Here is a 16042-nt window from a genome sequence, read left to right as displayed (position 1 = left end):
CTGCGATGCCCCGTGTGATGCCCTGCAATGCCCTGCAGTGCCCTGCGATGCCCTGTGACACCCCTGCAATGCTCCAAGCAATTCCCCATGCAATGCCCTGTGATGCCTCGTGTGACACCCTGCAATATCCCTTGCAATGCCCTGCGATGCCCCATGCGATGCCTCTGCAATACCCCATGCAATGCTCCATGCAATGGCCCATGCAATGCCCTGCAATGCACCATGTGTTGGCCTGCAATGCCCCATGCAATGCCCTGCGATGCCCCATGCAATGCCCCATGCAATCCCTGCAATCTCTGCAATGCCCTGCAATGCCCTGCAATACCCCATGCAATTCCCCATGCAATGCCCCATGCAATGCCCTGCAATGCCCCCTGTGATGCCCCACACAATCCCTGCAATCCCTGCAGTGCCCTGAAATGCCCTGCAGTGCCCCATGCAATCCCCCATGCGATGCCCTGCAATACCCCATGCAATGCCCCATGCAATGCCACCTGCAATGCCCCATGCAATCCCTGCGATGCCCCCTGCGATGCCCCCTGCAATCCCTGCAATCCCTGCAATCCCTGCAGTGCCCTGCAATGCCCCATGCAATGCCCCATGCAATGCCCTGCGATGCCCCCTGCGATGCCCCACACAATCCCTGCAATCCCTGCGATGCCCCACGCGATGCCCTGTGAAGCCCCGGGCACCGTGCCCCGCCGCGTCCCATTCCGTGCTCCGGCTCCGCTGCTCCACAGCCCCTCGCCTCCCGTCCTCCTCCCCTCTCCCTCCTCATCCTCACACACAACGCCCAGCACCCCCTTCCCCCTCCCCGGGCCGAGCGCTGCCTTGGAATCACCCCGGCAAACCCAGCCCTTGCCAACCCCAGCTTTGCCAACGCATGGGGGGCGAGAAGGGCCAAGGGGAGCTGATACCCCCCCCCAGCCTTCCTCCCCTCCTTCCCTGCCTGGGCATGGCTCTCCCTCCTCCCCCAGCCCCTGTCGTCACCGCTTCGAGTAAGAGCCGAGCCATCCTTCGCCCCAACGCAGTCCTCGCCGGAGCGCTCGGCGGCACAGCATCCCAACGCCGGCGCGACGGAGGGGACAGGGGGCTTCGGGGACCCCTCTCTGCTCTGCTTCGGGGACCCCTCTCTGCTCTGCAGGTAGCAGGTAAGGGGGTTCGCTGGGGTCCAGGCTGGGGGGGAAGGAGAGAAGCTGCTTTTCCCCTGCAGATATCCACAATTCAAGCTCTTCACGGAGTGCCGAGGGCGGTCAGGGAGCGACGCGGAGGCAGCGGCGGGGAAAGTTTCCCAGCTCTGCCTGAAGTTGCCATAAAAACCAAAAATCCCCCTGCTGTTTGCCTTTAAAAAGCCAAAAAATGAGTTTATTTTTCCGGCTGCCTCCCTGACCGCGCGTCGGGATGGCGGGAGCTTTGCCGAGCATCCTCCGGTCCAGCCTTCGGTTCTGCATCCCTCCGGGAAAGGGGTCGGTGGGTACCGGCCAGCAGCGTTTGGTGGGCACCCAGGTGCCTCCCAGGGCACCTCCACTGCGGGGCCAGCACCCTTCAACCCGGGTGCTTCGCATCTCAGAGCGATGGGAAATCCATCAGGGAAGGGGTCTGGATGCGGGGAGAGGAGGCAGGGCTGTGGGTCAAGGTTGGGCTGGGCTGGGGTGGCCCGGGTCCATGTGCCAGCTCCCACCCACGCTGCCCCTTTCCCACTCCCCTACCCATCCCCATCCCCACCGCGACCCACGGGTGCATGTCCCGCGTGGGCTCCTCTCTGCCCGTGTCCCCCCCAAACCCCCCTTGCCACGTACAGGCAGTTTCAGGCACAGCTTTGCATCCCCCGAGGCACCTCCTTCCCCTCCCCAGCATCTACCAGAGCTTTGGGGAACCCATGAAATCCCCACCCGTGTGACCCTAGAACCAAGCCCGGAGTGGGAGCAGTTCTCCTGCACCTCACATACTCTCCGGTATATTTAGATATCTCAGCTAGGAGAGGCACATCCATCATTTTCTCTCCAGCTCAGCGCAGTGGCCAGCGTTTCTCCTCCCGTTTCCCACCCCCTCCACCGTCTGTGTATTAATCAGTTGAAAACTGCGCAGAAGATGATGGCGAATTCAAGAGGGCTTCATGGTTTTATCGGTCCAAGGAGGAATTTAAGCCAAAGGAGTAACGTCAATGCTGGACTGGGAACGTCCTTCTCTTTGGGGATGGAAGGAATTGCCACCAGGAGAGGGGAGGCTGCTCCTGGGGGCAGTGGGTCGGGTGTGGAGGAGTCACCTTGTAAGCGGGAGAGGATTTCAGGACCTCTGCAGAGCAAGTGATTCCTCCCCTCGCAGAGATTTGCTTTGCTGGGGAGGGGAACCAACCCGATCCACGGGTGGGTGGATGGATGGATGGATGGATGGATGGATGGATGGATGCATGGATGCATGGATGCATGGATGCATGCATGGATGCATGGATGGATGGGTGGATGGATGGGTGGATGGATGGGTGGATGGGTGGGTGGATACATAGATGGATGGACGCATGGATGGTTGGATGGATGGATGGATGGATGCATGCATGGATGCATGGATGCATGGATGAATGCATGGATGGATGGATGGATGGATGGGTGGATGGATGGGTGGATGGATGGGTGGATACATGGATGGACGCATGGATGGATGGATGCATGGATAGATACATGGATGGATGGATGGATGGACGAACACATGCATGGATGGATGGATGGATGCATGGATGAGGGCAGCTGGTGAGAGGATGATTCCTCTTCTCAGAAGTTAGTGCTCCTGGAGAAACCAGCCCCAGGAGCCCGTTCAGGGCAGCGCAGGCTCTTGCAGCAGCTGAGATGCTTCCTCCTCCCTCGCTCTCAGGGCACGAAGCAGCTTCGAGTCGGGGAGGGCAGAAGGATGGTTGAAACCAGTTATCTGCTGGTCACCCCAGTAAGGTTTGGAGAACCGAGCTCCATTTCGGCTGTCAGATCACCCGGGGGCAGACCTCAGTTCCCCATCGCTTTAACTGACGGGGTCCAGATGCCCAGATTCACACCCTGCCTGCCCGAGGAGCACTCCTGAAATGGGGAGGAGATGCTCCGGGGACATTTTCCCTTGACTCTGCCATGGTGGCAGCTCGGATCAGCTCCAAGCCCTGCTCGTGGCTGGGAGCGGCTTTGAGGGGACCTCAGTGTGACCGTCACCTCCCAGACCCGCGCCGCGGTGGCATCGTGGACAGTGCCACTCTCTGCTGTCTTTCCAGGAATGAAATTTGGGGCAGGCGGCTCAGCAGAGCATCCCGGACCACGCACCCGCCCTGGCCCAGCTGTGTCCCTGCTGAGGCTCTCCCAGCCCACATCCAGCTCCATCCATGGCTCCTCCAGCGCTTCCTAACAGTGGGGACACATAGGACACCCCGTCGGAGGTCCCCTGTGGTGGTGTTCCCTGCTGAGCCTCCTCTCCCACCACCATCCCAGCTCCTGGTTCCTCCCGGGGGGCTTTGCAGACTGCTCCAGGGAGGGGGTCCACGGGGGACACCAACACAAGGAGGATGGGACTGCTGTCCCATGGCATCGTCCCCCTCGTCCTGTGGTCCTTCGTCACCTTCCAGGCGGGTAAGGGTGATTCTGGCATTCCCTGGGGTACCTGAATCTCCTTCGCAATGGGAAAGTGTCACCCCTCGGGGATATCTGGGAAGAAGGGGGGGGAAGCTGAGGGGGCTGTGGTGCATGCACGTGGAAAACCAGTTCTCTCCCAGTTTACCCCCGAGCAGTCTCTCAGCATCCCCCATCTCCACGCCGACATGGTGTCCTCCCCCCTGCATGGAATTCGTGTCTCTGCAGAGCAGCTTGACACCACGCAGACACCTGGGTGGGGATGGTCTGCTCCGGGTCATCCCCCCCAGAGGATGCACCTCTGGGACCCCAGATCCATCCTATGGAAGCTAGAAATATGGGAAGGATGGAGAAAAAAATGGATTTTGCTTCCACGCCCCTGTCAATGCAAGACCTCCCAGGAGCTGGGCATCTTGCTTGTCCCTTCGCTTGGGACCACCCCTTCCCAACACATCTAAGACCCTCGAAGCTGCTCAGCACATCGTTCCTGGCCAAAGTACAACACGCAGAGCCCCTCGCTGGGCTTTCCTGCCTGGTGGGGAGAGCTCTCATGGGGCACAGGTCATCCATCCATCCATCCATGTATCTATCCATGCATCCATCCATCCATCCATGCATCCATCCATCTATGTATCCATCCATCCATCCACCCATCCATCCATCCATGCATCCATGCATCCATGCATGCATGCATGCATCCATCCATCCATCCATCCATGCGTCCATCCATCTACGGGGCCGTAGACCCATCCTTCTTCAGGACAGAGCCACCCGTACAGTGTCTCTTTGGTTGCACATCACTGCGCGAAGCCCTCCCTCCCTCCCTCCCTCGGCCTCCCTCGATCTGCTCGTGGAAATTTATGGGGCTCTGCAGCGAGCAAGGACGGCCGAGCTGACGGCACCGCAGACCAACGCCGACGATTTCTAGGCAGAGCAAAGCGCGTCGCCCTCCTTCCCAGCCCTGTCTCCAGCCCAAGGGATGGTCTCTGGGTGGGCTGCTGCAATCCCAAGCACTGGGTCAGCCCCCACCTTGCAAAGCTGCGCCAGTTAGCACCAGTAAGAGCAGCTGGAGGGGACTGGGAGGGGGACCTCAACCAGCCAGGAGTGGGATTTTCTCAGCTGGCTTTGCAAGGTTGACCTCCCCCAGGAGGAGCACGGGGCAGCATTGAGGGGGCTCATTCCCCTCTCTCCATCCCAGGGTGGGGTTCAGCATTCCTGCTTGCTGCAGCAGAGAGGGGGTCTGCCCAGGGTGGGCACCCCATTTCAGTGGGGCGCAGGGGTTTGGAACAGGAGGAGCTCTCCCCCACCCCGTCCCCGTGCCCGTCTCCCCACAGCTGCCCACCTGCGGGACCACCCCGGCAGCCACGCCGAGCAGCGTCTCTTCAAGCACCTCTTCACCGGCTACAACCGCTGGTCCCGGCCGGTGCCCAACACCTCCGACGTGGTCATCGTGAAGTTCGGGCTCTCCATCGCGCAGCTGATCGATGTGGTGCGTAGCCCACCTGCTACCCAGTCCTGTGGGGCATCTGGCTTGTCACCAGTTGGTCCTACTGGTCTGCCAGAGCAGGGCCTGGGGACCATGGTGGGAGGCTGGGTTTGGGCACCGGCAACATCGTGGCCGTGTCCAACAGGTGACAAACCACCCACCCTGCCTCCCTCAGACCTCCAACGGGCAGTTTGATCTGCACCCCTCCTCTCCAGCCCAAACCCTCCCTTCCCCTGACAGCAGGAGAGTGTCAAGAAGAACTGCAGTTCTCCACCCCTGTCATGCCCTTGTCCACCATCCACCTGCCCCAGGGCACCTCTGGGCTCTTCTGTCCTTCCATCCCTTGCTCACCCTTCCCATGCACACCCATCTCTCCACCCATCCACCTATCTATCTGTCCATCCATCTATCTATCCAGCTGTCCACCTGTCCATCCATCAACCTGCCTATCTGTCCACCTATCCGCTTGTCCATCTACCCACCCTTCCGCCCACCTACCCATGGGACGGTACGGTTGTCCATCGGAGCAGCACAGAGCGGTACGCTCCAATGTGCTATTTCTTGCTGCCATCTAGTGAGTCTATCTCACAGGGAAGTATACAGAAGATCTCTCTCCTCGGACTTTTACTGGTACCAGTTGCTCCCAGGAGCTGAAGCCCAGAGGCGGAGGGCAGAAAACGGAAGCAGTGATTTGGGGGACGACGCAGTGATGGGACGAGCCCTCTCTCCGTCCCCTCTCACTTCTCCCTCTTTCCCACCGCAGGATGAGAAGAACCAGATGATGACCACAAACGTCTGGCTGAAGCAGGTAGGAGCCTGCTCCCTCTCTGGAGCAAGGGCAGGAGGGAACAGCACTTGGGGCAGAGAAACCTTGCCCAGGGGGGCTTGGTGGCATCTCCATGGTGCCGTTCCTCTGAGGGATGCTGCCAGAGGAGGAGGAAGAGGAGGAGGCGTTCGGTAGCTTGGTCCCACCAGATCCAGGGCTACCTGATACCTTTCCCTCCATGTCTGCCTCCAGGAGTGGAGTGACTACAAGCTGCGCTGGAACCCAGCAGAATTTGACAATGTCACCTCCATCCGGGTGCCCTCTGAGATGATCTGGATCCCTGATATCGTGCTCTACAACAAGTGAGTGACGCTGCTGAGATGGGGCATCCCTAGCACCAGCTCCCCCATCCCATCCCATCCCATCCCATCCCATCCCATCCCATCCCATCCCATCCCATCCCATCCCATCCCATCCTATCCCATCCCTTCCCATCCCTGCAGATCATCCCGTCCCATCCCATCCCATCCCATCCCATCCCATCCCATCCCATCCCATCCCATCCCATCCCATCCCATCCCATCCCATCCCATCCCATCCCATCCCATCCCATCCCATCCCAGTAGCTCCCTGGTGCTGCCAGCCCCCATGGGCCTCCTGCCCCTCATCCTGCTCCATGGTGAGGATGCAAATCAGTCTGCATCCGTCTCCCATGTCAGGTGCTCATGCTCCCACCCATCTCCATGCCCTGGGTGATGCCCAGGAGCGTGAAGCCAGCACAGAGCAGGGATGCACGATGGAGCCACCACCTCAAATCAAGGCTCACACAAGCCCTGAGAGCTGAGGGAGCTCCTGGCCCTGTTTCTTGGGGGAAACGCTTCATCCTCCTCTGACCTTCACATCTCTCCATCCTCGCAGTGCCGACGGGGAGTTCGCCGTGACCCATATGACGAAGGCCCACCTCTTCTCCAACGGGAGGGTGAAGTGGGTACCACCTGCCATCTACAAGAGCTCGTGCAGCATTGATGTCACCTTCTTCCCCTTCGACCAGCAGAACTGTAAGATGAAGTTCGGCTCCTGGACCTATGACAAGGCCAACATCGACCTGGAGAACATGGATCACCACGTGGACCTCAAGGATTACTGGGAGAGTGGCGAGTGGGCCATCATAAATGCCATCAGCACCTATACCTCCAAGAAGTATGACTGCTGCACTGAGATCTACCCCGACATCACCTTCTACTTCATCATCCGCCGCCTCCCGCTCTTTTATACCATCAATCTCATCATACCCTGCCTGCTGATCTCCTGCCTGACCGTGCTGGTCTTCTACCTTCCCTCCGACTGCGGGGAGAAGATCACCCTCTGTATCTCTGTCCTGCTGTCCCTCACTGTCTTCCTTCTGCTCATCACGGAAATCATCCCGTCCACCTCGCTGGTCATCCCTCTCATCGGCGAGTACCTCCTCTTCACCATGATCTTCGTCACGCTCTCGATCATCATCACCGTGTTCGTCCTCAACGTCCACCACCGCTCCCCCAGCACCCACACGATGCCCCGCTGGGTGCGCAGCTTCTTCCTCAACTTCATCCCTCGCTGGCTCTTCATGAAGCGACCTCCAGCACTGCCTCCCCCCGAGGGGACAGCCGGGCAGTACGACCTTCCAGGGACGAGGCTCAGCATCTCCCGGTGCTGGCTGGAGACCGACGTGGATGACAAGTGGGAGGAGGAGGAGGAGGAGGAAGAAGAGGAGGAGGAAGAGGAGGAGAAGACATATCCCAGCCGCATGTCGCATGCGGGTTCCCATGGCCGGGGCACCCAGTGCCGCTACAGCTGCGGGCGTCAAGGGGGGAAGGCTTCGGGGGGGTCAGCCCCCCGGATGCCCCCCAAGGGGGAGAAGGAAGAGGAGGGCTCGGACCGAGGGCTGATGCTGTCCCCCAGCGTCCTGAAGGCCCTGGAAGGGGTGCAGTTCATCGCGGACCACCTGCGAGCTGAGGACGCTGACTTCTCGGTGAGTGGATGTCCCCGAGGGCTGATAGGGTGAGGGGGGGGTCTCCAACCCTGGTGCTGCCTCCTGCCACTTGTACCTCCATGAGGGGTTCAGTGCTGGGACCCCCGGTTGGCCCCCCGGCTGCTGAGGACCCAAAGCCAGGGAGAAGATCAAGGACCACCTGCAGGGAGGTGCCCAGTCCATAGGGTTAGTTGAGGGTTCCTCCAGCTCCAGTCCCCACTGGCTGCAGCGGTGTTGGGGGTCCCTCTCCAGCCCTGCTGGGACCCAGCTTAGAGCCTGTACCCCAACCTTTATCCAGGTGGTTTCAGAAAACCCTGGGTAGGATTTGCTTTGGCCCAAGCAGCCTCCCCGGAGAGATCCATCCCCCAGCCCTCCTGCTTCAGGGATTCCCTGAGATCTGGGGTATCTCCTCGCCCTAAGGCAAAGAGTGGATGCAGAGGAAGCCCCGGGTGGTCTCCTAACCCCAAAGGTCCTCATAAAGAGGGAGCTGAATCCTCTTCCCACACTCACAGTCCCTCTCCCCTTCCCAGGTGAAGGAGGACTGGAAGTACGTGGCCATGGTGATCGATCGCATCTTCCTCTGGATGTTCATCATCGTCTGTCTGCTGGGCACCGTGGGGCTCTTCCTCCCACCCTACCTGGCAGGGATGATCTAGGGGCCGGGCCAGGCTGTGGTGGGGCTGGCGGGTGAAGCCCAGGGAGCGGGCACGGTCATGCTCACATCCAGCCAGACCCTTGCATGTCCCTGGAAGGACACGGTTGCAACCATGGAGGACCCTTGGGTGGGAAATGCAGGGTGAAGCTAGGGCTGAGATGAGGGGCGACCTGGTGATGGGGAGGGACGGCTGCCTGCTGTCCTGCCTGTGACAGTCGCAGCCGTCCCGGCATCGAGGAAGACATGATACAGCTTCTCCATTGCCCAAGCACAGGCTGGAGGCATCTAAGGGAGGTATCTGCTTCCTCAAGCTGCTTCAAGTCCCACCCAAAACCCAAGAGCTACATCAGGCTGTGACTCCAACATGCTGGGAAGAAGAGGAGACCTCACAGTCGCTTTTGGACCCATCCTGACTGCAGGGTGCTCAGGACCACAGGCTGGCACAGTCATGCACGACATGGGGCAAGCCATAACGCTTCGGATGGTGCATGCAGAGGGGGTACAGTCGTGGGATGGAGGTCCCTGCTCGGCCACGTGGCTTGGGGGTCTCTGCTCTGCGAAGCCCAGCCCGGGCACAGACCCTCTGCAACCTGCTGACACGGTGGTCGCTTCCACACCATCACACACCGGAGCTCGGGGCGGCAGGGAGATGGGAACAGCTGACCCAGAAATGAGGGTGGCTTGGAAGGGGAAAAATGCCCTGCAGAAGCACAGAATCATCGAATCATTAAGGATGGAAAAGACCTCTGAGATCATACAGTCCAACCAAGAACACAGCACCCCCATGCCTGCTAAATCACGTCCCGAAGTGCCACATCTACACGCTTTTTGAACCCCTCCAGGGATGGGGACTCCACCACTGCCCTGGGCAGTCAGTTCCAGTGAGGAGCAGGATGGGACAACCCACCCAGCCACGGCTAGATGGTGCCCATGGACTCCAGGAACTCGGGATGTTGCCTTGCACCGAGGCTGGTGGGCTCAGCTGGCGCGTGGGGAACCTGCACTGTCAAGGTCCATCCCAAGCAGATCCTCCTCTCCATTCACACCAGATGACAAACCACCCAGCTCCGATAACGGCTGCAATCCAGCTTTTAATTTCTAGCTTCCATACCCCCTCCAGGTCACAGAATCACAGAATCCCAGCATGGCAGGGGTGGGAAGGGACCTCTGCAGGTCACCCAGCCCAACCCCCTGCCCAAGCAGGGTCACCCAGAGCAGGGGGCACAGCACCGCGGCCAGGGGGGGCTGGAATATCTCCAGAGAAGGAGACTCCACAGCCTCCCTGGGCAGCCTGGGCCAGGGCTCCGTCACCCTCAGAGGGAAGAAGTTCTTCCTCGGGTTCAGCTGGAACTTCCCAGGCTTCAGTTTGTGCCCGTTGCCCCTTGTCCTGTCGCTGGGCACCACTGCAAAGAGTCTGGCCCCGTCCTCCTGACCCCCACCCTGCAGATATTTAGAGGCATTTCGAAGGTCCCCTCTCAGCCTTCTCTTCTCCAGGCTGAACAAGCCCAGCTCCCTCAGCCTCTCCTCGTAGCAGAGATGCTCCAGTCCCCTCCTCATCCTGGTAGCCCTGCGCTGGACTCTCTCCAGTAGCTCCTCATCTTTCTTGAACTGGAGAGCCCAGCACTGGACACAGCACTGCAGATGGGGCCTCCCCAGGGCAGAGCAGAGGGGGAGGAGAACCTCCCTCGCCCTGCTGCCCACACTCCTCCTCATGCACCCCAGGGTCCCATTGGCCTTCTTGGCACCCAGGGCACGCTGCTGGCTCATGGTCACCCTGTCGTCCCCCAGCACTCCCAGTCCCTCTCCGCAGAGCTGCTCTCCAGCAGCTCAGCCCCAGCCTGTACTGGTGCCTGGGGTTGTTCCTCCCCAGGTGCAGGACCCTGCTTACAGAGCATCTGCTCTCTTCTTCCATGCCCCGAGACACACCAGGTTCTTCCTGCAGAGCTGGGAGCGCACGGGCGCAGGGGGCTCTCCCGCTGGGGTAATTTCTGGCTTGGTTCGGGTTGCATCTCCCCGGGGTGATGCAGGGGTGCTGGCCGGAGGTGAACTGGGTGGGATGACCAGCACCCCGGGCACTGCTGGGCCACGGCACGGCTTCGGCAGACCTCACCGCAATGGGGCAGGGGGGAACTCGCTCCCCCTTCCCACATTAACCCCCGCGGCCCCTCTTGCCAGCCGGCACCCACCACCCCTCTCAGCTCAGCCCCGCCTGGCTGATGAGGCCACCAAGGGCACAATCTCTGGGGTGACCCCCCCCACAGTGTGGCACCAGACCCCCAAGCATCCTCCTTCTGGAGGGAGCCCATCCTTGTGGCTGTGCTATCCCACTTAAACCACCTCCCAGCAGCCCCCACCATGAATTGCCCGTGATTTCCTGATGGTCTTTGGAGAGCAAAGCTCTGCAGATGGTCTCAGTAGCGAGCCTTGGGGTGGGAGCAGTGGGAGTCCAGGACCCTCGTGTGGATTGTGGGGTCAACGGGAGGGAAGCCGGGCTCCAGAGGGGACATGGATGTGGCCGAGCCCGGTTCACCCCAGCAGCTCCCCTGGGGATGCTGCCACCAGGATGGAGCTTCCCCACGCCGGCAAGATGGAAGGTCCAACCACCACGACCCTGGCTCTTTTAAAGGCTGAACTGGGGACTTGTCCCCAGGGTGCGGGGGTGACAGGCAAGCACAGGCACCGCAGGACTTTGTGCACGGTTTATCTCAGCCAGAATGAACAGCGTTGTGGGAAGATGCTGGGGAAAAGCCCGAACCGAACGGTTCCCAACTCAAAGCACAAACCGGACAGAGACTTGGTTTGCCGCCATCGCTTACGCAGAGCAGCTCGGAGAAAAACTCAGCTGGAAGAGGCACCGTTCTCCCGGTTCGTGTCACCAAAGGCTGCGGTCCGTGGGGTTCCATCCTTCCCGTGCTCTGCAGGCTTGGGGCTGGGCGCGCTCCGGCCACGGGCGATGGAACCGGCTCCACCGCGGCGCGTGGACCCACCTCCCGCCATTAAATAAACTCTTCTATACAATGTACAAGGAAATGTAGACAGTCCCTCTGGCCAGCGCCCTGATGGCCCCTGGGGACCCCCACGCGTCCTCTGGGGTGCCAGCTCCCCCAGCCGCCATGCCCACCGGCTCCCAGCGGCGAGGAGCGGGGTGCAGGTCCCCGTCGCGACATGCCGCCCGCGGCCGTCTGTCCTCGGAGGGGCCGAGGGACGGACACACGGACCTGCTGGCAGCTGGGGAGAGCAGCCGAGCCAGAGGGATCTTCAGCCGCCCCCGGGGATGGCCAGGTCCCCCCCAGTCCTTTCCAGGGACCAGTCACCAGATGCCTCCTTTCTTCAGAAGACCGACGAGATGATGCTAAAGACACGAGCGGCTGCAGGAGGAGGGGGGACGGCGAGGGCAGGACGGCGAGGCCACGGGAGACACACAAAAGCCAGCTCCTCCGCAACGCTCTCCTATCTCCACCAACCGAAGTGCTGTGGTCCCTCTCCTCCTCTCCTTCCCTCTCTCCGCCCCTGCCCTCACTCCAAGCACAGCTTCACCAGGTTGGCCTGGACCTTGGCTTGGTCCACGGCGTCCAGGAGGTTCTTGGCGTCCACGGCCAGGGTGTGGGAGGCCGTCAGCATCTGCCGCTTGCACTCCTCGCTCAGCGAGGTGACGGCGTTCTGCTGCGCCAGGCGCATCTTGTTGATGAGGTCAGCCAAGTCCTTGTTGAGCAGCTTCTGGGTTCCCTCGATCTGACCATGGCACACAGGGGTTACAGACACGGGTGGCACCAGCACCCGACCCCACACCAGACCCCTCTCCCTGCTCCCCAGCCCTACCTCGGTGCGGGAAGCCGCCGGCAGGACGGGCAGGATCTCGTCAACGCTGCCAATCAGCTTCCGCAAGGACAGGCCCACGTTCTGTGGGGAGGGTGACGGGGTTAGGATGGACCCGGGCATGGGCACAGGGAAACAGCACATGGGAATAGTCAGTGCCAGTGGGTCAAGAATCCCACTCGGGAGAGGGGCATAGTGGGAGACTCTCCCACCATTGACCCAAGGACCCAACGGAGGAGCAGGGCATGTTGGAAACTCTCTCACCGTTGACCCAAGGACCTAATGGAGGAGCAGGGAGTGCTGGAAATGCTCCCACCATTGACCCAAGGACCCAACAGAGGAGCAGGGAGTGCTGGAAATGCTCCCACCATTGACCCAAAGACTCAACAGAGGAGCAGGGCATATTGGAAACTCTCTCATCATTGACCCAAGGACCCAACGGAGGAGCAGGGAGTGCTGGAAATGCTCCCACCATTGACCCAAGAACCCAGTGGAGGAGTAGGGCACGTTGGAAGCTCTCTCACATTGATCCAAGGACCCAATGGAGAAGCAGGGTGTGCTGGAAATGCTCTGACCATTGACCCAAAGACTCAACAGAGGAGCAGGGCATATTGGAAACTCTCTCATCGTTGACCCAAGGACCCAACGGAGGAGCAGGGAGTGCTGGAAATGCTCCCACCATTGACCCAAGAACCCAGTGGAGGAGTAGGGCACGTTGGAAGCTCTCTCACATTGATCCAAGGACCCAATGGAGAAGCAGGGTGTGCTGGAAATGCTCTGACCATTGACCCAAAGACTCAACAGAGGAGCAGGGCATATTGGAAACTCTCTCATCGTTGACCCAAGGACCCAACGGAGGAGCAGGGAGTGCTGGAAATGCTCCCACCATTGACCCAAGATCCCAATGGAGGAGCAGGACATGTTGGAAGCTCTCCCATCATTGACCCAATGATCCAAAGGAGGAGCTAGGAATGTTGGAAACGCTCCCTCCTCCACGTGCAAGACCCTCCTGAGAAGGATGCTTGGTGGGCGTCGCTCAGCAGACTCATTCCCAACTCCTGCCCCCATTCCCCTGGCGTTGCCCCCTCCCTGCCCACCTTCACCACCAGGATGTACCCCTCCGGGGGCAGGAGGCTGATCTCGTTCTTCAGCTGCAGCACGGCTCGCACCAGGTCCATGACGTTGCTGTACACCGTGTCATCTGTGCGGTCCAGGTTGGCGGTGGGGGCCGGGTGGATGGGCTGCCGGGGAACGGGGACATGATGAGATCAGAGGGACTGAGGGTGCAAGGAGAGAAAGACCAACACTGATGGGGAGCCCTGGCCAGACCCATCCACCTCCCACCCATGACCCTGATGCTGCTGGGTCTATCTCACCCCTTCAGGGCCTGGGGAAAAGTCCCATCCTGCAGATGCAGAGGGATAATGGAGGTGGAGGAGGAGGAATGAGACTGTGGAGATGAAGGAAGAGGACCAACACCGTGATGGCCTGATTCGTGGAGGTCTTACCTGTGCCCCAAGTCTTGGAGGCTTCTGGGGGGGCCCCGTGAACTCCGCTACACCGTCAGTAAGGGAAAGGAAGGACAGTCACTCCAGCTGCTCCCACGGACACGTGGGAACGTTGCAAGACCCATGGGACCCATGCCATGTCCTGCACAACCCCGGAGCAGCCTGTCCCACTGTGGCTGGACACCCTGACCCACCCCAGCCATGCCACCTCCCCACAGGGTCAGACCCCCTTGGACCCCCACGCCCAGGGCAGGCAAAGCTGCTCCCCACGATCTGGGATTTCTTTCACGGAGGATCCCAAAGCTGGGCAGGATACGGCCCCGAGGCTCCTCGCGGCTCAGCGCAGGGCTCCCCGCTTGCAGCCCCAAAGCGGGTGCTCCCGGGTGGGGGTCACGGGCAGCCCCACACCCCGTGGAGCTGTGGGCACTCACTGTAATCCGTCTCCTTCTCCGGCAGCAGCTGTGGAGGGAAGAAACAGCAAATGAGAGGCACAAAACCCTGGCTGGAGGCAACGAAGAAGCAGAAGGCATCACCACCCTCTCCCAGGGCTTCTGGTGGGGAGCTCTGGAGCACCAGTATCTCATCCCATTAACATTTTCAGATTATTTTTCCCAGTGCAAGGGGCACATATATAAATATTTATCACCCATTCATGCCAAAGCAAAGGAGCATCTCCAGACAACCCCACAAGAAGACCCCCCTGCACCCAAATACACCCCAACCTGGACTCTCCAGGGCCAGCACCACTCACCGGAGGAGCGTTGTTGTTCATAAACACCATCGGGTCCTGCAAAGGGGGAGAAGCTTTGTGAGAGGCAGGGAAAAAGGAAAAAGAAAGGAAAACCAGGGATTTTCTTGTTTTCTGAGAGACTCATGAAACACATCACAGGGAGAAGCTTTGTGAGAGGCATGGAAAAAAGGAAAAAGAAGGGAAAAACAGGGATTTTCTCATTTTCTGAGAGACTCATGAAACACATCACAGGGATGCATCTCCGCAGGGTCCAGGAAGGGGAAGGGGCTTCATGCCCATCGCTGGTCCCATCCCATCCCATCCCATCCCATCCCATCCCATCCCATCCCATCCCATCCCATCCCATCCCATCCCATCCCATCATCCTTATTCGCTCCCTGCCTGCTCCCAGGGTACCAGAAACCCCAAACTGCTGCTCCAAAAAAGCTGGGCTTTGCTTCTCCAGCTGCATGAGTTTATTGAACAAAAGATGTTCTGTCTCCTTCCAAGCCTGTCTCATCTCAAGCCGATGCATGAGTCACGCCTCAGCTCTCCGCATTATAAAAGCTCATTAAGACACAATTGCATGTATTTAAAAATTTCCCGAGTATCAAAACACTCATTTTGAAATGATGCAGCTCCATGAGATTTTTATGCGTGCGGACAATAGACGGGTGCAAGAGGTTCGGCTGCTGGAGTAGCCATTTCTCCAAGGAAATCTGGCTCTCCCAGCCACGAAGAGCAACCTCAACGGCTGCTGTGGCTCTTCCACCCACCACCTTCATGAGGGTGCAGCAGCTGGAGGCAGCCCCAGGCCACTCACCAGGGACTTCTCCTCCTGCCGCAGCCACTGGTAGTCCTCCACCATCTGCTTCTGCTGCTTGTCCAGGACCTGCCGCATCTTGAGCCTCTCGATCTCCCACAGCTTCTGTGCCTCCTCCCTGCTGCTGGGACGGAGGAAGTCTTCCTCCTGGTGTGCAGAGCCGGTGAGGAACGGGGTGGGTCAGGAGCCAGAGCCCCCCTGATTTTGGCACGGGAGCCAGAGCCCCGTGCTGCGCACGCAAGCCATGCGCCAGACCCCAACAGCCACGAACCCTCAGTCTGAATTTGGGGAGCATTTGGGTTTCCAGCCCCAAATCTCCCACCATCGCATCCCAGCGCTTTCCACGGGCAGCATGCACGGGCCAGCCCGGGGAGCAGCTCATCGTGCCCACAGCACGGCCGCGCTCGGCACCGCGGCTGTGCCGGCACGCCGGGCAGAGCGTCACAGCACGGTCCCCAACACCCAGCTCTGATTTCGGGGCTGGAATAACCGAGCTCGGGCTGCAAACCACTGCTGGTATTTCAGGTGAGAACGCCGAGCGTTGAGGAGCCAACCCAAAGCCCCGAGGAGCGGCAGCGACCCGTCCCCTGCCCGATTTTGGTGATGCCATGCCAGCCACTCGTCCTTCAACATGCCTTCACCGGG

General features: G+C 60.2%; 2 protein-coding genes across 13 annotated transcripts in view; one reads left to right on the top strand and one right to left on the bottom strand.

Moving 5' to 3' along the window:
- The first annotated feature begins 3538 nt into the window (after window positions 1-3538).
- Window positions 3539-8521, top strand: CHRNA2 (cholinergic receptor nicotinic alpha 2 subunit). The gene is made up of 6 exons (XM_075411345.1): window positions 3539-3602; window positions 4937-5091; window positions 5852-5896; window positions 6107-6216; window positions 6773-7865; window positions 8396-8521. The coding sequence occupies exons 1-6, from the start codon at window positions 3539-3541 to the stop codon at window positions 8519-8521; spliced, it is 1593 nt and encodes a 530-aa protein (XP_075267460.1).
- Window positions 8522-11204: 2683 nt separating this feature from the next.
- PTK2B (protein tyrosine kinase 2 beta) overlaps window positions 11205-16042 on the bottom strand; it is a 45147-nt gene continuing 40309 nt past the window's right edge. For 11 of the 12 annotated variants that reach the window (XM_075415096.1, XM_075415102.1, XM_075415104.1 and 8 more), the window contains 7 exons: window positions 15398-15544; window positions 14596-14631; window positions 14276-14303; window positions 13845-13900; window positions 13434-13577; window positions 12340-12420; window positions 11205-12252 (listed from right to left, as the gene is read on the bottom strand). In XM_075415096.1, coding sequence (XP_075271211.1) covers window positions 12037-12252; window positions 12340-12420; window positions 13434-13577; window positions 13845-13900; window positions 14276-14303; window positions 14596-14631; window positions 15398-15544 — 708 coding nt within the window. In that variant the 3' untranslated portion in view covers window positions 11205-12036. The remainder of the gene's footprint in view (window positions 12253-12339; window positions 12421-13433; window positions 13578-13844; window positions 13901-14275; window positions 14304-14595; window positions 14632-15397; window positions 15545-16042) is intronic. The other variant, XM_075415095.1, reaches the window with a different exon arrangement.

This window comes from Opisthocomus hoazin, chromosome 2, assembly GCF_030867145.1.
Source record: "Opisthocomus hoazin isolate bOpiHoa1 chromosome 2, bOpiHoa1.hap1, whole genome shotgun sequence".
NCBI classification, from domain to species: domain Eukaryota; kingdom Metazoa; phylum Chordata; class Aves; order Opisthocomiformes; family Opisthocomidae; genus Opisthocomus; species Opisthocomus hoazin.
This window is presented reverse-complemented; position numbering and strand designations above follow the sequence as displayed.